The following is a 27,196-nucleotide window of genomic DNA, read 5'->3' on the forward strand; positions in this document are numbered from 1 at the left end:
ACAGTTAAGCCTTATATATTATATATATATATATATTATACTAGTTAAGCTATATGCCTCCATCGTTTAGGAGATATTTACATTAGAAACTTTAGAAAGGGAAGATCTTGACATTTCTAAAGGGGGTCTATCAGAAGCCATGAAATCAGGCTAAGACAGAAGTACAGTTAAATCACACTTGTTTAAAAATAAAAGTAAAAAGAACAAAGTCAAAACAGCCAAAATTCAGTAACCAGAATAGATAGTCAGCCAAGCCAGAAGTCAGGGATCAATGTACTGGAATAGCAAGCAGGATCTGGAGCCAGAAGGAATGTCAGCAAAGTCTTGAACAGGATATAGTTTCTGTGATGTTCACCAAGGTGAAGGCAGAGATTCTCTGGACTTGACGGCTTAAAGCGGGGTACCACCCTAAAGTGGAACTTCCGCTCATTGGAACCACCCCCCCCCCCCCCGTCACAGTTGTCACCTTTCACGGGGGAGGGCGGTGCAGATACCTGCCTAAGACAGGTATTTGCACCCACTTCCGGGCATAGACTCCCATGGGAGTCTATGCTGTTTCCTGTCCTGGCGCACTGTCTGCTGGGACACACACGGGACCATTCCCATTGCGCTGTGCGACTCGCTTCACTTCCTGATTCCCTCACAGAGAATGGCGGTGGCAGCAGCCGAGAGCCGAGCGATAGATCGGCCTTGGCTGCCGACATCGCTGGACCCTGGGACAGGTGAGTGTCCATTTATTAAAAGTCAGCAACTGTAGTATTTATAGCTGCTGGCTTTTAATAATTTTTTTTCCAGTGGAATCCCTCTTTAAGTAGGCAGGACTGACGAGCAGGATATCATCAACAGTAACTGTGGAGAGATAGGAGCTGGCAATTAGCCTACAGCTGAGCGGCCAGCTCAGAGAAGGAAGGGCTGAGCCCAGCCCTGACAGGGTCATAACTGACTGACGGCTCTTGCATGCATGAGCGGGAGTGACGTCACGCAACAGTCACAGAGCCAGAGTTTGCGGCCCCAGAAGGAAGAGGGTGAGGATGGAGGCTCGATGCTAGTGGGGACAGCAGTGACATGGAAGGCTTCGGTTTCAGGTAAGTGACACATAATGGGGTACTATGCGATGCAGAGTAGCCCATTATGCTTTACCTTTTCAGGGAAATAAAGAGGAAGTAAAACCCACCAGGGTTTACTTCCTCTTTAAAGGAGTTAGGGACCAGTCATTGTGCTCTTGTACTCCCACAATATAAGCAAGTTTAGCAACTCACAAATACCTAAAGCTCTTCAATTAATCTTAGCTCTACCTCCTGGCTATTCTCTTAATGCAGCTGGAGTCGGTCTCCCATCAAGGTACCTGTCAGCCATCTACAATGTACTAAAAGAAGTCAACTCTGGGATCCATACATAGTCTGTAGAGCTTATTTATTAAAAGTCAAGTGCTCCAGTATACAGAAGAATGTTAATGTATTTCGGCTTGCAACGCCTTATTCTGTGGATTATTTATGGACTCCAGCGTTGACCTTTTTTAGTTTTTATTAGTGGACAAAAAAGACAACATGGCACATTTTGTCCTAACTGTCATTTTCCTTAAAATCTGGGGCCTTCAACATGCATATTATTAATCTACTGAGGAAACTGTCACTCTAATTAGAAAATAATATAAGGATACATAATTAACAAACACGATCTTTGCTAAGGGATATCCTTACACATGGTGGAAACTACTGTATGTATCTAAACACACTTATTACATGCCCTGGATACTGAACAGCAGATTGTTTGTTTTGCTTCAATCGTCTTCATTTTATCTCCCCTAAGGAACCATCTTTCACCTTTTCTCCTGTTGTAAGAACTCATTATATTGTCTGTTGATGTTTTTTCTTCATCCTATCCTTGTATTCAGAAGATATCGTGATCTCTACTAATCCCTCTTATGATGATCAGACTGCTTTCAGACTTCATCAAATTGATACCCCATTGTGCGCTAATGACCATGGAATGTCCTAAAGAGGATCTGTCATAATGCCTGTGTGAGAAGGTTCTGATGGAAACAGACATTCCCAAACATGTGCTGTATTCAAGTTTTGTGACTGTAAAGTTAAAGAGGAAGTAAACCCTGATGGGTTTTACGTTCTCTTTTGTTCCCTACAAAGTATCTATACATCATACTAATACTATTAAATGTCTGAAGACCAGTGGTGTTCTACTTCCATAACATCAGAAAAATATATTATAGAGGCTATACAGGGATGTGAATGCTTATTGCAATAGTACAAATTCAAGGAAATCTTCAAGGCTCAGTGGCAATAGTAAGGCTCCATGCACACTGGAGCTCATAAACTGCAGTTTATTGGAGTTTGGGCGTTTTTTTTAAAAGCCCATAAACTCCACTCTATGTTAGTCTATGTGTCCGTGCACACATGGACGTTTTTCAGCTTTAATGAGCAGTGGAGTTTATAGGCTTTTTTCTGAACGCCAGAAATTCGCGTTCAAAGTGCCGTTTTTCACCGCCAAAAAACGACAAACGCTGATAAACGCTCATAAACACTTATAAACGCTCATAAACGCGCGTTAATTAGGCTCCATGCACACTGAAGCTCAAAAAAGCTATTTCTGGACGCCAGATTGCTGGCACAAAACGCTGGTTTAAAAACCTGCTTTTAACAGCGTTTTATACTAGCGTTTATGAGCGTTTATGAGCGTTTTACAGCGTTAGCGTTAATGGGCGTTTTTTATAAAAATACACAGAGGACACTCCAAAAATCCCACAATGCATTGAAAAATAGAATGCCGAACACTAATGAACGAGCGTTTATGAGCGTTTATGAGCGTTTACAAGCGTTTATGAGCGTTTATCGGCGTTTGTCGTTTTTTGGCGCTGAAAAACGGCACTTTGAACGCGAATTTCTGGCGTTCAGAAAAAAGCCCATAAACTCCACTACTCATTAAAGCTGAAAAACGTCCATGTGGGCATGGACACATAGACTAACATAGAGTGGAGTTTATGGGCTTTTACAAAAAATGCCCAAACTCCAATAAACTGCAGTTTATCAGCTTCAGTGTGCATGGAGCCTTAGTGTTCGGCATTCTATTTTTTCAATGCATTGTGGGAGTTTGGAATGTACTGTGGGATTTTTGGAGTGTCCTCTATGTATTTTTATTGAAAACGCCCATAAACGCTAACGCTAATAAACGCTCATAAACGCTAGTACAAAACGCTGTTAAAAGCAAGTTTTTCAACCAGCGTTTTCTGCCAGCAACCTGGCATCCAGAAACAGCTTTTTTGAGCTTCAGTGTGCATGGAGCCTAAGGCTGCTCCCAAACACATTTTGGTTTGTTACCCATTTGTATACTCTGAGTTACTTACCTGGCATAGAGTTCCACAAGTTCAGCTCCTGACATTGCAAAATAGCCATACCTAATATTAAGGCTCCATGCACACTGGAGCTCATAAACTGCAGTTTATTGGAGTTTGGGTGTTTTTTTAAAAAGCCCATAAACTCCACTCTATGTTAGCCTAGGTGTCCATGCACACATGGACGTTTTTTAGCTTTAATGAGCAGTGGAGTTTATGGGCTTTTTTCTGAACGCCAGAAATTCGCATTCAAAGTGCCGTTTTTCACCGCCAAAAAATGACCAACGCCGATAAACGCTCATAAACGCTTATAAACACTCATAAACACGCGTTAAATAGTGTTCGGCATTCTATTTTTTCAATGCACTGTGGGATCTTTGGAGTGTCCTCTGTGTATTTTTATTGAAAACGCCCATAAACGCTAACGCTCATAAACGCTAGTCCAAAACGCTGTTAAAAGCAAATTTTTCAACCAGCGTTTTCTGCCAGCAATCTGGAATCCAGAAAAAGCTTTTTTGAGCTTCAGTGTGCATGAAGCCTAAGTGTATGTAACACTACGGATAATGGCAGCACCTAATAGTAGATGCCCGGAGACTCATATATTGTGGGCATGCTACAGGAGATGATCAGCAAGTGGGGACACATTATAAGAGATTGCAAAAGCCATTCCAATTTGAAGATCCACTATAAAAAGTCAGAGAAAAAGTAATACAAATATATAAAAAAAAATAAAAAAAAGGACAGCACAGGAAAAATAAGTAAGTGTGACAGAAGTAAATATTACCCTTCTCTTCAGAGAAGCCTACCCTACCCACACCTAACAACTGTATTTTCATTTTCTCCATCAGCTCATCCTCCACAGTTATTACCTTTTGTTTCAACTTGACCCTCCCTTCTAGATTGTAAGCTCTAATGAGCAGGGCCCTCTAGTCCCTCCTGTATTGATTTGTATTGTAAGTATACTGTCTGCCCTCATATTATAAAGAGCTGTGCAAACTGTTGGCACTATATAAATCCTGTATAATAATAATATTAAAAAGTAGCTAGTAGAAGTCAGTGTAATAAATAATTTTAACGACTTATGCCTCATACACACAACCAGACTTTTCGACGGACTAGGTTCGATGGAACGAATCTGCCGGACCATTCTATCATTTGTAGGCTTCAACGGACCTTTGCTGTCTAAAAATCAGATTTCAAACTTATTTCAAATCTTTCCGACGGACTCAAGCGTGGTCGAAAAAATCAAGTTGTCTGTATGCTAGTCCGACGGATGAAAACCGACAGGCAGCTATTGGCTACTGGCTATGAACTTCCTTATTCTAGTCCGGTCGTATGTCATCACGTTCGAATCCATTGTAATTTGGTGTGCTTGTGTGTGGCCAAGTCCGTTCGTGCGGAAAGTCCGTCGGAACTCCACCGGGAAGAGGAAGACTGTTGGACCTAGTCCGTCGAAAAGTCCGGTCGTGTGTAAGCGGCATTAGGCACTGAAATTCTGAGCATCGGTGGCTGGAGCCTAAGGTCTATACAGTAAGTACCAAAGGTCGGGTACCAAGTCTGTGGACATTTAGCAGCACCAGTAACCTCAGTCCGGCATTTGGTAAAACGATGCTAATGTCTGGTTTAAAAAAAAAAAAATCAAGCATATATTCCTAATTCAGAAAACTCCCTTCTATTGTTTTCAGCCTCCTAAAAATTTACAAATTCTTTTTTTTTTTTTGCTGCTGTGATCTGGCTTCCTGTTAGAGGGTGGCTACATCTATTCTCCATGGTCCCGCAGTATGTAGGAATGTAGCCACCCTCTCCCTAAATGGACTATGGGATGTGTAGTATGCATAGAGCAGTGAACATGACCGCACAAACCATTAAGTAGCGGATGTGTATGGATTATTTTTGGAGACTAAGGATTTTGTTTAGTGTCAACTTAAGTATATGCCGGCACTTCTGGTATTAAGCACTGGATAATGCCTTGCAAATTTTTATTAAACCCGGGAGTTAATGTTTATTTTAACCTATCAGTCACTAATATGCCCTTAGAAAGTCTCCTTCACTCTATTATGAGATGATCTAAGTATATCATAATTATCAGCAACTCTCTTTGACTGATAGTACACCAAGCTTATATGACGATGAAAATAAGGAGCTCTTTTCAGGCTAAAATTCATCCTTTTCTCACCCCTTAGTGGTCTTATGAAACCATTTATTTCAGGTATTTTATCTTACTGCCCTCTGTGATGAGGGTCATCTCATTGCACACTCGGCTCGGAAACAAATATAGAACAAAAATGATACAATTTGCATTAGTTAGCATAATGACACGGAGTCAATTTATGACCCAGCATTATGATATCAAAAATATTATGTCATTGCATCTAATATTGTGAAATTGAGTCATTATGCAAACATTATGCAAATCCGCTCTCTATTTGTGCCCGTTAAATACAACCTTTGATAGATCAGTCCCAAGGTACATTGTCTTCTTGTATGCTGAAAGTGTATTTCAAATGAAGAGAAATACATGTATTGCTCTTCAATACTCCACATGTTAGAAAAACACATAGACCTAAGAGTTAAACATTTTTGGTTAATTTTTTTAGCCTTTGGTATAAAAATAACCTTTTATAGCTTGTAAAATCCCTTTTAACGGCTTCCCGACCACAATCAAGGGACCACAATCCGTCACTTCCTCTAGTCAGTCCCCTCCCCCTTCCGTTAGAATCACCTCCCAGGGAACACAGCTAACCCCTTGATCGCCCCCTAGTGTTAACCCCATTCACCGCCAGTGACGTTTTTACAGTAATCAATGCATTTGTATAACATTGTATAACAGTGTCAAAAGTGTCTGATGTGACCCCCATAATGTCGCAGTCATGATAAAAAATCGCATATCACCACCATTACTAGTAAAAATAATAATAATAATAATAAAAATGCTATAAATCTATCGGCTATTTTGTAAATGCTATAACTTTTGTAAAAACCAATCAATATACGCTTATTGCGATTTTTTTTATCAAAAATATGTAGAATAATGCATATTGGCCTAAAAATTAGTTTTTTTTTTTTTTAAATGGGGATATTTATAATAGCAAAAAGTACAAAATATTGTGTTTTTTTCAAAATTGTCGCTCTTTTTTTGTTTATAGCGCAAAAAATAAAAACCGCAGAGGCGATCAAATACCACCAAAAGAAAGCTCTATTTGTGGGGAAAAAAAAGGATGTCAATTTTGTTTGGGTGCAAGATTGCACGACCGTGCAATTGTGAGTTAAAACGGCGCAGTGCCGAATCGCAAAAAGTGCTATGTTCAAGAAGGGAGTAAATTCTGGGGCTGAAGTGGTTAAATAACCTTTTCCTAGCCTTGATTATTGAACAAAACATTTTAAAACACTAATAGTCAATGTGATCGTTATTTATGAAACCCTTATTTGTGCCCCTGTGTATTTGAATTTATGATCACCCGGGGTTTCTTTCGTTTTTCTTCCTTTTTTTTTCCTTTTGTAGAGCTACCCCCACAGGAACTGTTGTAAGCAACTGGCTCTTCCCTAGAATCAGTGCTAGGCAGCCAGGTGTTCAGCACCAATTCACTCATTCTGGTTCAATAATCAGTCTCTAGGGCACATGTGTCAAACACAAGGCCCAGGGGCCGAACCCGACCCTCTAGGCCATTTCATGTGGCCCTCCTATCTCTCCTGTAGCTGTGGCACCACCTTCTTCTCCACCCCCACTTTGTCTCAGCACTCAGCAGCAGTTGGTAGCAAAGAGGAGGACAAAAGCCACATGTGTCATACACAAGGCCCATGGGCCGAATCCGGCCCTCCAGGCCATTTTATGATGCCTTCACATCTCTCCTGTAGCTGCGGAACCCCCTTTGTCTCCACCCCCACCTTGTCTCAGCAGTCGTAGCTGAGAGGAGGACAGAACTCCTCCACCTGATCCTGCACTTCTCCCTGCAGCCATGGAGAGGCTTGTCTTGGCCCCCTCGCCGTCTCAGCAGTCAGCAGCAAAGAGGAGGGCAGAACTCCTCCTACAGATCCGGCGCCTCTCTGTGCAGATGAAGCACCCCCTTATCTCCACCTCCCCAATCTCATCATTCAGCAGACTCTGGTAGCTGCCTCCAGCCTTCCTCTTGTCCTCCTCCAGACCCTGAACTTTCTGCTTCCCAGCATTGCAGTAGTATAAGGTAAGGGAGCTGCACTGTGATGTACGGGAGGGTGGGGGACTCTTGACATCTGATATAAGGAGGGGTGGGGCGCTCTGGAAATCTAGTCCTACAGAAACAATGCCCCTTTGAGGGCAACCATAATAACTTACTGACAGAAATAGTACCAGTGGATTGGCGAAAGCTAATGTGGTACCAATATACAAGAATGGACCAAGATACATACCTGGAAACTATAGGCCAGTCAACCTAACATCAATATGTTGTAAACGAATGGAGAGGATTGTAAGGGACTATATCCAAGAATTTGCTGATAAGAATAGTATCATTGGCAGTAGTCAGCACGGATTCCTGAAAAATGATTCATGCGAGACCAACCTATTAACATTCTAAGTGAGCTATAATCTGGATAAACGAAGGCCTGTGGATGTAGTCTATCTAGGCTTCACCAAGGCATTTGAAACGTACCCCATAAACGCTTAATTGATGATAGTATATATACCTGGATAGAAAACTGGTTACAGGGGCACATGGTAATAAGTAACATATCTACTGAATGGTCTGAAGTCATAAGTGAGGTACGTCAGGACTCTGCTTTGGGACCAATCCTGTTTTTCCAGTAAGATAAGATGGTATATTGTACATTGTACAGGTCTAGTGTAACAGAATACATTGAACGAATACGAAAAAGGCACTGCGGTTTCAACAATTAGTGTATAGATTGAGATAGTCACCTAAGTCCTGTCCACATTTAGAAAAAGAAACTGCAATAGCATCCAAGAGAAACCTGTCTTTGGCTGAGATCATGTCTGTTAAAAAAGTGGTCCAAGCATTCAGATCAATCTTCTTCAGTAGAAGAAGGAAGATCCGTGTGCCATCTCTGATAGAGGCCATCTAGCCTGGGTCTGTGTGCCAAATTGATCATTGAGTAGACGGAGGAAAGTGGTCTATCTAGGCCCTCCGTTATCAAAGGCTCCTTCAGTGAGTGAGAGGAAAGGGCGATCCCGTGAAAGGGTTGCATATATAGATGATATAGAGGATGGGATAAATAGTTCAATCTCAGTGTTTGCTGATGATACAAAACTAAACAGGGCAATAACTTTACAACTGGATATAGCAACTGCACAGGAAGACCTTGATAAAATAGAAGGGTGGGCAAACACATGGCAAATGAGGTCAATGTAGGGAAATGTAAAGTCATACACTTGGGGGCTAAACATATGAATGCCAAGCTACATGTTAAGGGGAGAACATCTGGGAGGAAAAGATCTGGTGGTTCTAGTTGATGACAGACTCAGCAATAGCATGCAATGCCAAGCTGCAGCAGGCAAGGCCAGCAGACTATTCGCATGCATCAAAAAGGTTATTTATTCAAGAGATAAAACTATAATTCTGCCAGCTGTCCAGTTCTGGCCACCAGTCCTCAGGAGGAATGTGCTGGACCTGTAGAGAATCCAGAGAAGAGCAACAAACCTAATAAGGGGACTGGAGAATCTCAGTCATGAGGAATGATTACAAACATTAAACTCATTCTCCCAGGAAAAAGAGATGCTTTAACCACTTGCCTACTGGGCACGTTTACCCCCTTCCTGCCCAGGCCATAACAATTGTGCGGTAATGCAACACTGTACCCAATCAACATTTTTATCTTTTTTTTTCCTCACAAATACAGCTTTCTTTTGGTGGTATTTAATCACCACTGAGTCTTTTATTGTTTTGCTAAATAAATGAAAAAAATAAAATAAAAAAAACACACAATTTTTTTTTTTTTTAAAAAGCAACCATTTTTTATAGTTTTTTAATAGGTGGCACTGATGGACACCGATAGGCAGCACTGATAGGTAGCACTGATGGGCACTGATAGGGGGCACTGATGGGCATTGATAGGCAGCACTGATGGGCACTGGTAAGTGGCACTGATAGGTGTCACTGATGAGGAAGCACTAATGGGCACTGATTGGCAGTACTGACAGGCACTGATTTGCAGCACTGATGGGCGTTGATTGGCAGCAATGGTGGGAACTTTTGGGACTGCACTGATAATCAAGGCACTATATAATGTACATGTCCCTTTTACACAAGCCGGTTATGGCCTCTCTTCTCCTCATGGTGTCAGAATGAGCCAAGGAATGCTGATAACCGGTTTCTGTTTACATAGTTGTTAGCTGTGATTGGACACAGCTGATCACATGGCAAAGAGCCACTGACTGGCTCTTTACCTCAATCTGTGATCAGCAGTTTCCAGTGGGTGCAAGGTGGGGAGCGCCATCGGGGGCCGTCATATGACATCCTCCTAGAGCTGGCTGGCCGCACTGTAGCCCTCATTCTGCTATTGCGTGGTCAGCAAGTGGTTAAGAGGGGTTAGGATAGGTATATACAAACATCTTAATGGTAATTCCAACATTGGGAGAAAACTTTTCAGTCTCTGGTCACCCAAAAAAAAAGACAAAGATGAGCAGCTAAGTATGAGCTTTGTTCTCATTTCTGACTATGGTGGGGACATAGAGGGACACATGAATCTTGTTGATTCCAAAGTGACACTTTTCTTTGCCCATGTAGGACATGTTCTCCACCTATCACAGGCACATAGGGGGTCCACGAGGCAGAGTGTACTGTGCAGGACGCCGGGCACTGCCAGCTCCTCTGACAGCTGTCAGGGTCGGGTTTTCCCAATGAGCTCCATGAACTGCATACCCATCCACACAACTCTGAAGTGGTCTCATCCACCACCTACGCCGAATATCAAGAAGTGTGCTTTTTTTTTTTTTTATCGTTTAATAAATTTACATTTATATACTATTTATTTCTTGTTGTTTGAGTTCATCCAGAGAGTCTAATACAGGAGGTGCGTTACTGGCCAGATCATCAGGTGAAAACAGAGGAATTAAGCCTAAAAAAAAAAAAAAAAGAAAACGAATGCAGCCACCACATCTAATGATTGGTAACTTGCAATATATTAATTTTTTGGTTTTGGCCATAATGCCGTTTTAACCGAAACACCTACAGACTGCAAACAGACTAGCTTAGCTAAATAGGGAACCCTGTTTATCCAATGTTACTTCCTTTAACAATATTAAATAATATGCTCATCTATATGCTCTACGCCTAATTTATATTGAACTACCTGTAACTTGCTACAATCGCCATGTCCAATGATTAACCGTAAAAGGACATGCTGTTTACAAAAACTTTCCATAGCATAATACGAAGATCTGTGTTTAATCATTTCCCTCTTTGTTAGATGATTCTCTATTCTGCTGCAAGAAAACCTACCAAGCCAGTATAAAACATGAAAATGATGGGTAAAACTTTGCTGTAATCCATACAAGAAACACTAGATGGCAGTATATTAGAGAAGCAATGAAGAGACTCGGTCCTTTGGGAACACTTCCAAATGATAACACTCCTAACTGATAACCAGATGCGGAAAGTCTACACTCTTCCAATAAAAGCTTAAAGTGTATTTCTACCTTTGCAGCCAAATTGGGATAACACCTACTTTGTATTTGCTACATCGTCAATTCACATAGCGCAACTTTAAACAAATTTTTAAAATGCGCTGTTTACTTCTTTATTTGCTAAAAACCTTACTTAGCTTTCTCCTTTCTATATAATGTTAACCACTTCAGCCCCGGAAGATTTTACCCCCTTCCTGACCAGAGCACTTTTTGCAATTCGGCACTGCGTCGCTTTAACTGACAATTGCGTGGTCATGCAACGTTGCACCCAAACAAAATTGACGCCCTTTTTTTTCCTACAAATAGAGCTTTCTTTTAGTGCTATTTGATCACCCCTGCGGTTTTTATTTTTTGCTCTATAAACAAAAAAATAGCGACAATTTTGAAAAAAACGCATTATTTTTACTTTTTGCTATAATAAATATCCCCCAAAAAATATATAAACATTTGTTTTTTCCTTAGTTCAGGCCTATGCGTATTCTTCTACATATTTTTGGTGCAAAAAAAAAACTCAATAAGCATTTATTGATTGGTTTGTGCAAAAGTTATAGCGGGATAGTTTTATGGCATTTTTATTGATCTTTTTTTTTACTAGTAATTGCCGGCATTTTTTATCGTGACTGCGACATTATGGCGGATACGTCGGACAATTTTGACACATTTTTGGGACCATTGGCATTAATACTGCAGCAGCGATTTGCGGTGGTTTTAACCCTTTCTCGGCCGCTAGCAAGGGGGTAAAACTGCCCCGCTAGCGGCCGAATACCATCGCTAAAATGACGGTAAACCAGCGCTAAAAATAGCGCACTTATACCACCGAATACCACCGCTAAAATGACGGTAAACCAGCGCTAAAAATAGCGCACTTATACCGCCGACGCCCCCCCCCCCCCCCCCCCCAGTTTGAAAGGGGCCTTAATGGATAGCAAGGTAAAAAAAACCTTAAGGCTTTAGATCCACTTTAAAATTTAGATAAATAACTCCTAAATATTAAAACATTTTTGGACCAGGGTGGTCAGTGCACTTTTTTAGTTAAAAAATGCCCCTACATTTTCTCCATTGTGTACTGTTCAGCAAGTTATTCTGAACAATTACAATTCTGAACAATTACAATTATATATTATACTATAGAGTATTATGTGTAAACCTGCTCCAAAGCGACAGCCGAAAAGCTTAGACATTTATATTCTTTAGGGTACATTGTGTTAATGGGAACACATAACAACACATATTGTTCTCAAATATGATCACAACAATAGAAATATACTTAAATTGGTGACAAAATAATTTATGAGACACACACATTACCTCAATTTCTTCCCTTTGTCCGCTATCTTGGTTTTATTTAAGACACCTTCTTTATTTTGGCTTACCTGTTAATACAAGAATAACATTAAAATATAGATTTAAACCACAAGTGCAGGTACATATAGAAAAATGCTCACTATGGCAGCTTTTATTGTGACAGCTCTCTATGTCATAAGCATCAAGTAGATGTTAAAGTGATTGTAAAATCTGTTTTTTAAAATAACAGACAGTGTGGCCCTGAACTTCCTCTTTTTGGATCCCCCTGCCGCTTCCTAAGGTGGCACACCTGCAGGCTCAGTCCCCGAGCCACACTATCCATAGACACACACAGCACAGCTTGACCCTGTCCCCTCCTCCCCGCTCTCTCGTCACAAGATTTGACTGACAGCAGCCAATGGCTGCCGCTACCTCAGCAAAGTCTGTGAGACTGGGAAATGAGAGGAGAGAGCCACTGCAGATAGGCACAGTGCTGGATCGAGTAGGGAAAGGAAGGAGAGATCCCTAATGCAGCACATCCATGGAGTCACATGATGTTAAGAGTGGCAACCTCAGCCTAGGCTCCCACCAGGCCATGCCTGCAAAGCGTTTCACTCTGCCCCCTGGAGCTTAGTCAGGGGGAATGACTAAGTCCTCATGACTAAGCTTCAGGCAGTGGAGCAAAATGCATTGGGGGCATGGTCTGGTGGGAACCCAGGCTAAGGTTGCCACTCTTACAATCAGAGGACTCCATAGATGTGCGGCATTAAGGATCTCTCCCTCCTTTCCCTTCAGCGATCACAGGAGCTGGAATGAGCTCCATCCATCTCTGGCACTCCCACAATGGATGCAGAGTTACTTGTGCTATTCCCCATGTTAACCAAGTCTGAGCGGCACACCAATCTTTTGTGGGTCACTGGATCGTGTATGCGCTTATGGTTAAGGTGGCCACTATTGCTCTGAAACCAGAAGTTGGCTTGCGCTCCAGGGATGGGATGTACTGTAATGTATCAGCTAGGAAACACTGCCTCAACTAGTTTAGATTGTTCAGATACGTTTTCAGGCAGACAAAACTAGTTGAGGCAGTGTTTCCCAGTCAATAGGTTACATTCCATCCCTGATATGCAAGCTGGCTTCTGATCTTGGGGCGGCAGCCATCTTAACCATTAAGTGCTGTATGTACATGGTGCTGGTCCTTAGGCACATACACATGTGAGTGTGGTGTAATTGTAAGGTTTTATATGGTGTAATAAAGTTGGCTGTTTTGTACAGTTAATCTTTTCCCTGATACTGTTTTTTGAGTGTCAGTGTATGGCTTGGAAGGAGTTGCATCCTGGTACATGTGGATGGTCAACTTAGTTACAAGATACACAATGGGTCCAACCAAAAAAGCACAGTAATAGCATGTCCATCCATTGTGGTGAGTGTACATCCAAGTGGGGTCACCCGGGGAACGTGGAAGTGGTCACGTGTTTATCTGGTACTAATTTTCATTCTATTATAGGCCTGTAATTCTGCCTTTTGATGCTTTTGGAGTCTCCCTTTGAAGCCAGTGTTTTTTTTACCACTATTAGGCCCTTTCAGGTCCTAGAACTTCCTGAGATTAGTTGGGTAGGTATATTTTCAGTTTTTTTCTCATATACAGATATTTTGGAGGCTAACCCCTATAGATTTGGTTCCTATATGAGATCAAGTGTGTTTTTTTCCTTTCCTTACGGCGATATCAGTCGCTTCGGGATATAAGCGGGGAATTTCTAGGGACCTTTCTGGGGTGCCCTTTGTGAGTGAGACTCCCTGTTGGGTTTTTGATGCGGTCACATGCAGTTATCTCTTGATGGACCGAAATGGGCGGGCCTGTAGCCGCAGCATATTCCAAGCATTTTTAATTTGAATGCAAGATATTTTTGAGTGTTTATGCAATCTGCATAGTTAGTGCACACACAATTGAGAAATTCAACGTTTTGATATTTTGCTTGTTTATTAAATTTTTCAATGCATGCATCCTTATATTTTCCTTTATCAATTGTAGACGAATTCACGTCCTGTTGTAACTGCCTACCCCTGAAGAAGAGAACCAATATTTCAGACTTGAAACGCATTGGGTGTATCTGTTGCTCCGATGTTCAACTAATGGTTGTTGTCAACTGTATTGTATGTATTGTACATGTTACTTTTTTTATGACCACCAAATGTGGAGGAGAGTTCCCTCTTCCTGGGAACATCTCCAGCATGTAGAGGGTACGTGGGGGAAAAATTTATGTAACTGGGATGGAGTTTTATACCATTTTGCAGCTATTTTGAAACCGTTTTCTTGAACTGAAACATTGACAGATCCCTTGTGTATATGGGAGAATATGGTTTCCCACTCCTCCTCTGACCAATGCAAGTCCAGGTCTGATTCCCAACTGCTGGATGATTGAAGAGATCTGGGATTACATTCCGTGAAGAAGAGGGTGTACATTTTAGATATGAGGTGTCTTTGAGGTTCTATCGTGTCGCAGAGAGATTCAAAAGGAGTGAGTGATCTAGCAAAGTCTGGTTGATGCAGGTGGGAGACTAGGAAATGTCTAATTTGGAAATATACCCATTGAGGAATAGTGCGTCTGGAGTCTAAACACGGTACGTTTGCGCGCGTTAAAAGATTTCCATTGGTGAAAAAGTGCCGGGTTAGTATCTCTGGGTGTGGCCATATGGAACGGAGAAAAGACTCAGATTGACCAATTGGGAAGTCTGGATTATGTCTGATAGGTGTTAGTGGGCTGCGGTGAGACGAGATATGTTGTGTTTGGCACACTGATCGAAACACATGTAAGGTAGGTGCAACTAACGGGTGCTGTTTACAGATCATGGGGATGTGTTTCTGGTCCAGCCAGGGTAGATGTCTTGTCGGAATAGGTGCAAGTGTGTTCTCCAGATGCACCCAAGCTTTCGTAGCGCTATGTACTTTCCAATCTACAATTCTGGATAGATGACAAGCCCAATAATATTTCCTTATATCTGGTAAGCCTATACCACCTTTTGCTTTAGGTATTGCTAGTCTGTCGTGGCTTAGTCTGGGCCTTTTTCCGTTCCATAGGAATTGCGTGCAAATCGATTTGTATGAATTAAAAAAGGCCACGGGGAGCCTAATGGGGATCGTTTGTAGTAAGTAAAGTAATCTGGGTAAGATATTCATCTTGACGATCGAGGCTCTGCCAAACCACGAAAAGATGCCCGTGGACCATTTTTTAAGATCAGTTTGAATGGTCTGGAGTAGAGGGAGGTAATTGTGCATATAAAGGTTCTTAAGGTTGGAAGGTAGCTTAATGCCCAGGTACGTAATAGCTGAGCTGTTCCATTTAAAAGGGAAATTTCTTTGACAATGCTCCACCGCTGTTTCGCTAAGGGATATATTAAGCGCTTCTGATTTATTAAAGTTTATTTCTAAGTTGGAAATACGTTTAAATGAGTCTAGATCTTTTAGAAGGTTGGGTAATGTAATATGTGGTTCTGTGAGGAACAATAGGATGTCATCAGCAAAAGCTGCTATCTTTTGGACTGTACCTGCCATTGACACACCTCTTATATCACTATTTGCCCTAATACGATTGAGTAAGGGCTCTAACGTGAGAACAAATAGAATGGGTGAGAGCGGGCATCCCTGACGAGTCCCGTTGGACACGGAGAAGGCGTTCGACAGGTGGCCATTCGCCCTAACATGGGCTTTCGGCGAGGTGTATAGTGCCATAACATGGGAAATGAATTTGTTAGGTAGACCTATAATCTGTAAAGTTTCTTGCATATAATCCCAGGCCACTCTGTCAAACGCCTTCTCCGCATCCAAGGAGAGGAGGAATCCTTGAGTTTTGGAGGAGGAAAGCCAATTATGTATATTAATTGCTTTAATTGTGTTGTCTCTTGCCTCCCTCCCCGACATGTTACTTTTTTAACTTTATTCTATTAAAAACATTATATATTTTTCAATACTGTCTTACTGATTAGATGTACACTACCCTTTCAAAGTCCCATTCAGAAGAAAACCTTCTTTAACTATTTAGTCTAGGGATTGGGGGGCCGGTTAGTTTCATCTCCTTGACAATCAGCACCATTTAGAACAATCTGGTACTAATGGCACCAGCACCTGTTCACTAACCTTTTGATTTTGAATCAACTTTTATTTGAATGGGGCTTATTGATAAATTGGACATTAGTTGTACTTTTTTTGCATTTTTACATGTGGTAAACTGTTTAGTAATCTTGATTCACATTTTTGCCAGCGCAGTCTATACACAGATTTATAGGGTTCACGAATGTGAAAGTTAGAAGACATTTTGAAGACAGCACCAGCCATAATCACATTATTCTGTGCCCAACAACTTTTTTTTTGCCTGTGGTGTAGAGATTTCATTGTTATGTGTGCATGGACACATATGATAAGGGAGCTATCAACATTGACTGGGAATTCCGGGAGCAGTGACATCTCCCATAGGGTCCCATAGCCCATCCATTGTCGGCGGTCCCCCCTCTCCCCTACATCCACCGCTCACTGACACAGGGGAGCCAGAGCTGCAGATCACATGATTGGACTGGACATAAAGTGGTTGTACACGGTACATGGTTTAGGAGATATTTACTAAAAAGCAGAGAGCCGAAGACTACTATGTCATCGGCGCATGCGCACTTTAGAAAGGGCACATTGTGCCGTTTCTAATAGGTGTCTTGCCATGACTGGCGGCTCCCACGCACATGCGTGGGAGTGACATCACGCGACTCCAGCCAGTTAGAGAGCCAGAGTTCATGGCCCTGGAAGGAAGAGGAGCGAAGATGGATGCTCCCTGCTAGTGGGGACAATGGAAACATTGCAGTCTTCGGTTTCAGGTAAGTGACACATAATGGGCTACTATGCGATGCATAGTAGCCCATTATGCTTTACCTTTGCAGGAAAATAAAGAGGAAGTAAAACCCACCAGGGTTTACTTCCTCTTTAAAAAAGGTTAGTATACAGATCTTTTTTTTTTAAACAGGTTAAGGAGGTTAAGTAGCAGGAGGGGGGAGGAAACATTTTTAAGTATAGTTAGTGTTAACAAATGGCCACTGCCCCCACCTATAACTGGCTTTTGCAGGAAAAGGCACATGGAAGGGTGACTCAAGTCAAACAAAACAAAAGAAAAGTCCCAACTTAATTTACGAACCAGTCTGCAACCAAACAAATTATCATGTCTATTAGTATGCATGAAAAACAGGGGTTTTGTTTGCACACATTTGCAAATGTGGCACAGTGGTGTAGTGGTTAGCACTCTCACCTAGCAGTAAGAAGCGTCGCTGGTTCAAATCCCAACCACGACACTACCTGCCTGGAGTTTGCATGTTCTCCCTGTGCCTGCGTGGGTTTCCTCCGGGTACTCCGGTTTCCTCCCACAATCCAAAGACATGCAGGTAGGTTAATTGGCTTCTGTCCAAAATTGGCCCTAGTATATGAATGGGGACCTTGGATTGTGGGTGCCTTGAGGGTAGGGACCAATGTGAGTGTACAATGTACAGGGATGGGGTCTATTGTAGACACTCACTCAGGTTGAACTGGATGGACTGGTGTCTTTATTCAACCTTACTAACTATGAAACTATGAAACTATGAAATACTTGTATAAGCTGCCTATTTGTTGTAATGCATGTGCTTCTACTATGGAGGCTCTCAAAATTTAGAGTTAGGACTGCAGATAATACTGGGGTGCCATGAAGGGGCTCTGCAGCTTACGCATGTATTTGCAAGACCCTGGTTTTGTCGCATACTGTTAGGATAATTTGGTTGGCTTCAGGCTGGTTGGTAAGTTGAGCTGGGATTTTACTTTGGTTTTGTTTGACATAGTGTTAGACTGGATTACAGTTATTAAATTAATCAACAGAGAGCATCATCTAAACTCCAAACTTTCCTAATTACTCAATGCATATAGATGCATCCCCACTCATTAATAGTGCTAACTATGGCCCTGCCTGCTCTGTACTTTATTCATAGAAACTGTACTACAACTTCAACAAATAAAAAACAATCTATGAATGGAGGAGGTAGGTGGAAAAAGGTGGTCAAGTCCATACTCTTGATGAGTGCATATGACAGATCCCTTTGCTCTATTGATCCCCACTGAATCAGATGATTGCAGCAGTGGGGGTAGGAGGGGGATTGGAGGAAGAGGATTTTAACTAAAGCAGGAGCACCAGGGACACATGAATTAATAGTAAAGGCTTGTACATACAAGCACTGGTAGTCCATGGTGGTCCATGGTGGTCCATGGTGGGTCACTTTAGGAGGGTAGGAGGCATTATGCCATACTACTTCAAAACAATCATGTGCATTGCATGTGGTCATACCTGCCAACATTTTGAGATGGGAACGAGGGACTCCTACTAGCAAACCTATGTAGGCATAGGCCACACCCCCTGCCACACACCCTTAAAGGAGAATTAACCCAAAAAAAAAGGTTAGTTGAATCCACATGTGCTTTTTTTTACCACCACTATTCCTTTATAAATGAGGGACAAATGGTGGGGAACGAGGGACAGAGGGACTTTGCTCCAAATCAGGGTCAGTCCCTCCAAATCAGGGCCAGTTGGGAGCTATGCATGGTTGTGGCGCAGTTGCAGCTCAGCCCACCAAAAGTAACATGCTGTTTAATTTTTGTTTCATGCTCGTTCGTTTTTTTTTTTTTTTTTTCATGTATACAGACGTGAGCAGCTGCATTTCAGTGTTCAGATAAATGGTCAGGAAGGGGTAATAATCAGTGGTTCAACTGTCTGGTTTTACTGCCCCATGGCTGCACATGTGACCGAAGCCTAAGTAATGTCCCTTGTGCTGATATTTTTTATTATTTTTTTTTTCTCCTTTTTACTAAACTTAGGCATTAAAGTACTGAAACAGAAGAAGGGTCAGCCAGGCAAAGCACATTTGCAGAATGAGAAGTCAAAAAATGGATGCTTCATATCTCTCTTAGAAAAGGTCTCTATTAGCAGCTACATTCTGGTCATCTTTACAATACCGTTGAAAAATGTTCTACTTTCCTTATAAAGGAGAATGCCAATGTATACCATTATTGGTTTCATGCCACACATAAGGAGTGGACCGCCGTCTCAAGTGGCCTAGCATGTGCTTCTCAAAACTCACGCTAAGCACAAACTTACAATGTTCTAGACAAGAGTTGCAAACTATCACTAAATACTTTTTTTATATCCGTTCCTTCGCCTGCAGATACATTCGCACTTTTTATGGAAGGCAGTTCATGTCTTGTTCCCCTGTATTAGAGTCTAAATGTATCAAAATAGCCTCACAGAGCTTCATTAGACAGATGCTCGAATTGTCAGTAATCTGCACATGTTACTGCCGTGTTCCTCTCCGTGCCGCGCTCAACCTGCCTGGAAGAATTTCCATCATTCCTTTCAATTGTTGCCCTTCTTGCATCTCTCCAGCTGAAGGAAGGTTAACTAAATAACCAGGAAAAAACATCCGCGGGCAAGCAGATAGCGTTTCACTCAAACAATTAGATGCAAAGGACACAGGAGGAACAGTTGCAATTGTTTCTAGTAATCTAACGAACTAGGGCTGAGGAATTCATTTGCATAATTAGAGTGACGGCATTTCTGAATAACATTATTTATTGCAGTCATTTATATAGTGCCAACCTATTCATCAGGGCTTTATGGAGTGCCTAAGACCATTAATGGCATTCAAAGGAGCTAACATTCTAATGTCCATACTACACTCCGAGATCTTTAGACAGTGCGGGAGGTAATTTTTGGTGAAAGCCAATTGTGATACTGTGATATGACTAGACCAACTTCATGCAGGTGCCAACTGAACTCAATTCGAAGTACTAAGCATAAAATAAATGTGCACACACCAAAATGTGGTATATATATATATATATATATATATATATATATATATATATATATATATATATATATATATATATATATATATATATACTAGTAGATGGGCACTGATGGGCACTGATAGGTGGCGCTGATGGACACTGATGGGTGGCACTGAGGTGACTGAGGTGCTGGGCATCACTGATAAGGAGGCACTGGCAGGCATTAGTGATGGGGACTGACTGGCACCATTTGTGGGCATTGATTGGCATTGATTTTGGGCACAGATTGGCATCACTGGTGGCCATGGGTGGCTTACCTGGTTGTCATCAGTGGTGCAATCCCTGTTGGTCCTGGTTGCATCCCTGGTGGTCTGAAGTGGGCATCCTCAGGGGGGGGGGCTGCACTGATAATCAGTGCAGACCCCCCTGACAGGAGAGCAGCCGATCGCCTCTCCTCTACTCGCGTCTGTCAGATGCGAGTGAGGAAAAGTCGATCTGCAGCTTTTCCTGTTTACAAAGTGATTGGACACGGCTGTTCACATGGTAAAGAGCCTCCATCAGAGGCTCTTTACCGAGATCGGTGGTGCGGTGTGTCAGACTGACACGCCGCGCCACTGATCGCCAAGCTACGTGCCCCCACAGGCGCGAGCCGGCTGCTATCCTGAAAGACATCATATGAAGTCCATCAGGATAATGGAACCACCGGCGGGAAATGGTTAAGCAAAACAACTCTGGACTTCATGGTCTAGTAAGTATTTATTTTTTATTTATTTTTTAGTTAGAACAGGGTTAGGGATTTTTTTTTATGGTTTTAGGCAAAGTTCAGTTCCTCTTTAATCACAGCTGATTATCACAAAATAAGGCTCCCTGTCCAGTAAAACCACTGTCAGCTGTACAGGAAGTGAGGGTAAAATCCGCTAATGCTGCATACACACGGTCGGAATTTCGGCCAGCAAAAGACTGATGAGAGCTTTTTGTCGGAAAATGCAACCGTGTGTATGCTCCATCTGAATTTTCTGGCCAAATTTCCACTAGCAAAAGATTGAGAGCAGGTTCTCAATTTTTCAGTCAGAAAAAGTTTCTATCGGAAATTCCGATCGTGTGTATGCAATTCCGACGCGCAAAAACTCACGCATGCTCATATTCAACTATGAGACGGAAGCTATTGGCTACTGGATATTGAAATTCCTTTTTCTAGCCCCGTCGTACGTGTTGTACGTCACCGCGTTCGTGACGGTCGGAATTTGGTGTGACCGTGTGTATGCAAGACAGGTTGAGCGAAATCCCATCGTAAATTCCATCGTTAAAACCATCAGAGCTTTTTCCGACCAAAATTCCGATCATGTGTATGTGGCATAACAGAGCCCTGGACAGCAGTAAAAAGCAGACAGGAGCACTAATTCGTCCCCATTTTATCCAAAGCTAGATTTGTTTTTTGGCTTGACATACATTTTAAATGTGTTGTTTTAAGCAGATGATCTACGATTACCATAAATAAATAAAAAAAAAAAGAATCGGTGACAACACTGAATAAAAAAATAAAAAAAACAGTGATGACACACAATACACATTAACCAAATTAAACTGTAAAATTTCTAAACTGATTTTCAGCTTTCAACTGCATCAGTAAACTTGCTCCTGTCAATAAGCCGATGCACAGTTGACGGTTAGTGAACCAATACGTCATGGGACTTGCATCAGATTAGCACACTTCGAACGGGTAGATGAGCATGGGATGTGACACGCCATATGGTAAGGGTCAACACAAATGACAAGATTTCTACAGTAAAGTGATTTTGCAAAATGTAACAAGAGATTTATGGAAAACAGGTATTTAAGTGGAATCTGTCTAAATGTGAAAAAATAAAAAATAAATATATAAATATTTTGTATAGAAGTATATTTTTTAAACTGAATATATACTAAATCTTTGTTTTAATACCATACATGCATTACACGCATAGCACAGAATTTGGGTTTTTGATTATTAGCCTAATAAGTTATTTATTGTTATCTATGGAGAGAGTCCAGGAGACTTCCAGACCAGATAATAAATAAATGTCAGCACATAAATTGATATATATATCTGTTCATTTGTTTCCATCTTCATATAATTGTGATGTGAACAATGTAAAAGATAATAAGAATAAAATTACATAAAATGCTAATTCTACTTCAGTTATACTCAATAATTGTGTCTGACTTTTGTATATACTGTAAGTATGTATTATTTTATATCATTATAATTTTACTTATTTTTTAATATCTCTTTACCCTTCTTCCCCTGAATTTTGGATGTCTAAGCCCTTGTCCGATCGGACGGTGTTGTCGAATAATCCGATCGTGTGTGGGCTCCATCAGACTGTTTCCGTCGGAATATCCGACAGACAAAGTTTGAGAGCTTGGCTATAAAATTTTCCGACAACGTTAACCCGATTGGACTTTCGTTTGTAGTGATTCAAGTGACTGGGTGGCCCTATGCTTTTCTAGTGAAATGCTCCAAAATGCCAAAAAAGTGAATACAGGAATGTGAGTTCTCGCTACGTGTCTCTATCCACTCCCTCCTATGTACTTGTATAAATGGAATAGGAGGATCCACCTGAACAATTCATTAACCACTTCAAATCCAGGCCAATTCTGACATTGATCTCCTACATGTAAAATTTATCATTTTTTTGCTAGAAAATTACCTGGAACACCCAAACATTATATATGGTTTTTTTTAGCGAAGACCCTAGAGAATACAATGGTGGCTGCTGCAACTTTTTATCTCACATGGTATTTGCGCAGCAATTTTTCTAACACTTAAAAAAAAAAAAAAAAATTAAAGTTAGCCCAATTGTGTGAAAGATGAAGTTATGCCGAGTAAATAGATACCTAACATATCACGCTTCAAAATTGCACACACTCGTGGAATGGCACCAAATTTCGGTATGTAAAAATCCCCATAGGCGACGCTTTAAATTTTTTACTGTTACATGTTTTGAGTTACAGAGGAGGTCTAGGTCTAGAATTATTGCTCTCACTCTAACGTTCGTGGCAATATCTCACGTGTGGTTTGAACACCGTTTTCATACGTGGGCAGGACTTACATATGCGTTCGCTTCTGCATGTGAGCACACAGGGACAGGGGTGCTTTAATTTTATTTTTTTTATTGTTCATTTTATTTTTATTTTTTTAGTTTGACACATTTTAACATTCGTTTCAATGCAGAGGCCGGGCGTGGCGTCATAACATTGCACCCAGCCTCCGAACGATCAGAGAGACTCCGGCAACCATCTGGTCTACCGTAAATCTCTATGATCACCATCCGGGGCCGGCGGATTCTGTCTCCGACTCACCAATGGAGTCAGTAGAAGCACCGGAGGACAGTGGGAGGGGGCATCCCCTCTCACTGCCCGTAAGAACGATCAAGCGGTGGAACAGCCGCTATGATCATTCTTATGGTGTAGGGAACCACCGGCACTAAAACACGATATCTGAATGATGTCTGTAGCTGCAGGCATCATTCAGATATACCCCCGCAAAGTCAAGGACTCTGGACGTACCTTGGGCGGGAAGTGGTTACATTTATATCAAATCAGACAGGCCCTTGCACTACATAGCTGATGTTAGATCTAAAGGAAATTGTACAATCAAACTGTACAGAAAGTGGGCAGAAGATGGTATAGTAATGAGGGTGTCAGGAAAGGTTTTCCAGCAATAAGGGGGACAGAAGATTACCTGTGCGCAGGGTACCTATTAGAAGAGCTGTTTGGCGCACACGCGTGCGCAATGGCGTGACTGACGGCACTCCTCGTGACAGCGCTTGGCGCCAAGATGCGCTATTTATAGGAGACTGTTGCCTTGCTGTCTTGCTGTCCAGTATACAGCATTTCCTGAGACCCCTGTTGCCAGTTACTTTCATCTGATTCCTGTTGACCCGGCTTGTTCCTGACCATCCCTGCCTGCTACCCGTCTCCGAACCCGGCTTGTTCTGACTACTCTTCTGCTGCTCCCTGGCCTGTTTGCTGCCCGCCTGTTACCGAACCGGCTAGTACCTTGACTCCTCTTTGGCATTTGTTCCTGCACCTGATCTACCCACCGGTGTTTGACCCGGCCTGCCTGCACTTGCTTGTGAAATGAACTACAGAACACCTCCCTACTGTCTGCTGTGTCCTGCTTCCTACCTGACTACTGCTTCAGCCTGTCATCAGCTGCCAGCCTCTTCTGCCTCCCTCCAGCTGCCAGTCTCTTCTGCCTGCCTTCAGCTGCCAGTCTCTTCTGCCTGCCACCTCCTGCCAGTCTCTTCTCAGTTGCATCGGAAGTCTGGATCAGCCCCCTGCATCAGCTTACCTGTCAGGCACTTGTGCCCCTTTGCACTTCTAAGCCCCTGTCTGCTCTATCGGGGGTTCTCGAGTCAGAGGTATACGAGAGGTTGCCCCCTGCATACTGGGCCAAACCACCAGGTATGTGACAGAGGGAGGTGTGGTCCAGAGTGGTGAACATGCCCGATCACACCCTCTTCTGTGATGCAACAAGGAAGTAAATGTTGCAGAGAGATTATCAACAGGAAGTGAATGCTGGGAGATCATCTACAGGAAGTTAATGCTGGGAGATCATCTACAGGAAGTGAATACTGGGAGATCATCAACAGGAAGTGAATGCTGGGAGAAAATCTACAGGAAGTGATGAAATCTGACAATAATTTTAAATATCCAAATAGACAGATGAGATTTTGAAGCCTTCTGTAGATAAGGTAAGTGAGGGAAAAGCACAGTGGGAGAGCTGGTCCAGAGATAACATTAGAAATCCCTTCTTCTTATTATGCAAAGTGAAATTCTGCCTGAAAAGGTAAACTTATCCTTTAAGCCTACAACAGTAATTTCTCAAGAAAAGATGTACTGGAATACACTACTGATCTTTATAATTGCTTGAAAGAAAAGGTTCACTTTAATCAAAGAACTTACTAGGTTATCTTTAGAAATTCTGTTCTCAGTCACGTAGTGTTGAGAATGATTCCTTCGATGACGAGAAATCTGCAACAGAGAACACATAAAAAATCAGGCAAGCAAAGTCAAAACTTAAGAGGCTTTTTAAGCAAAAGGGGGTGGGGAATAATAAAAAATAAAAAAATCACTGTATGAAATTCAACTCAAATGGATGACTTCAAGTATACAGGGGTTTCAAACTGGTGGCTCTCCAATTGTTGCAAAACTACAAGTCTCATGGGGCATTGCAAGGCTGACAAGCATGACTCCCACAGGCTAAGGCATCATGGGAATTGTAGTTTCGCAACAGCTAGAGGGCCGGCAGTTTGAGACCCCCGACCTAAAGTTCAGGATAGAGTGGATAGAGAGGAGAAGGATTAGAACACCCATCAGGTTTTATTGCTATCTTTGCCCCCTTAGAGAGATTTACCCTCTCTATTTGCCATGTTTATCATTATCATCCAAAGTGAAAGAAAATCACAAATTTTGGGTTGTCACTAGAAAAGTAATAGAAGGGAAATCTTCCAATGGGGAAGCTAGTTCTGTTGATCCTGCTGATATCCGTTCCTGGAGGATGAAGGAATTCATACCATTGAATGGCCCCCACTCTCGCCTGACCTGAATCCAATAGAATACCTCTGGGACATTATGCTGGATGCCATTATCAGATGCCACCAGGTTGCACCTCAGTTTGTTCAGGAGCTCAGTGATGCCCTGGTCCAGATCTGGGAGTAAATACCCCAGGACACCATCCATCATCTTCATTAGGAGCATACCCCTTAGGAGCATGTCATGTTCAGCCCTCTGTAGGTTGATAATTTTCATTCCCATCAAATGATGTGGCATCCTTTCTTTCCTAACACATTACCCAGTCCATATCAGCATAGATATCCAGCGTATTTTTCCCCATTGAGATTTGATGTTTTTTCAAAGAGTTCCTTTCACTTTTTTGAGCAGTGTATATATATATATATATATATATATATATATATATATATATATATATATTATTATTACTATTATATATTTTCCTTCTTAATACTGAATTGTCTTCATTTTTTCTTTCCCTTGAATGTGCTTGTGTATTTCTTTGCAAAATTAAGTTTCTCCACATTCACTAAAGTGTTAATAGTTTTATTTTCTTCTACCTTGTCTTTACCTACCACTATAAGGAAGTCAGGTTGATAGAATGTCACTAATGAGACAGGCCAAATTTGTAAAAGATGACTTGACTCCAAAAATATGTAGTAACAGTTTTTGACAAGTGGCTAGATAGTGACATGCTAGGATCCAGCCTGGAATAGCCGAATTCTTAAAAATATTTTGTAATAAAAATATGGATTTTAACAGCCTTCAAACCCATTAAACCTCAGCCCCTAAATAAACCGTATTTTCTCCGGAAATTCTCAAATTTTTTGACGGTCCAAAAAGAAAAAAATCCAAGAGAACCACCGAAATAGGCAAATTTGGATGCTATCCCTATGTATTAGTAAGTTTGTAATAAAGAACGCATTGACATCCTTGGCACAATGGAAAAAAATAAAAATTTTACATGACCTATTTAAAAAGAACACCGCTTAACAAATACATTAGAGGCAAAGAACATCTGGTGACAAGACTGTGTCCTAAAGTGTTTTGCTCTCTTAATATTCTGCATCTAAAGCAAAAGAGCTTTCATGAAAATAACTTTGGTTAGTGGCAGTTACTCCTCTGGGGGAGGAAGGAAATGTCATAGCGTATTTTCTCTTTTTTGCAGGCCTGTTTTCAGGAGTGTCAGCCCCTCGTGTTATTCACATGGAGGGTAAGTGAGAGTGATTCACCCAGGCTACTGAGACAAAACTTCTAAGATCTCAGAGTTTCCATTTTTTATTATTAATGGAAGATTAAAATGAAAGCATCAACATACCATTATTAGAGGCGATCATTATTTTCAGAAAACCTGTGATTAATATTTTAGTCATTTAGACGTTACGTAGACAAAGGAATGCATATTTTAAAGAGAATACCACATGTAACACACATATCTGGGGCAGCGATACAATGGGGATGGTTAATGAAAGGATTCGCAAGCTCCTCCTCAGTTGCTCGGTCAGCCACTTCAGCAGAGAAGGTCCCCAAAAGACGAGAAGAACTG

The 27,196-nt window shown here is 41.6% G+C and overlaps 1 protein-coding gene across 3 annotated transcripts in view; it reads right to left on the reverse strand.

Annotated features, from left to right (window-relative positions):
- Nucleotides 1–27,196, reverse strand: part of ARHGAP15 (Rho GTPase activating protein 15) — a 978,992-nt gene that overhangs the window by 801,982 nt on the left and 149,814 nt on the right. For all 3 annotated transcript variants that reach the window (XM_077447752.1, XM_077447751.1, XM_077447750.1), the window contains exons 4-5: nucleotides 25,042–25,110; nucleotides 12,273–12,337 (exon numbers count right to left, since the gene is read on the reverse strand). In XM_077447752.1, coding sequence (XP_077303878.1) covers nucleotides 12,273–12,337; nucleotides 25,042–25,110 — 134 coding nt within the window. The remainder of the gene's footprint in view (nucleotides 1–12,272; nucleotides 12,338–25,041; nucleotides 25,111–27,196) is intronic.

This window comes from Lithobates pipiens, unplaced genomic scaffold (assembly GCF_037356315.1).
Source record: "Lithobates pipiens isolate NorthernLeopardFrog02 unplaced genomic scaffold, aLitPip1_a1.2 Scaffold_22, whole genome shotgun sequence".
Taxonomy (NCBI): Eukaryota; Metazoa; Chordata; class Amphibia; order Anura; family Ranidae; genus Lithobates; species Lithobates pipiens.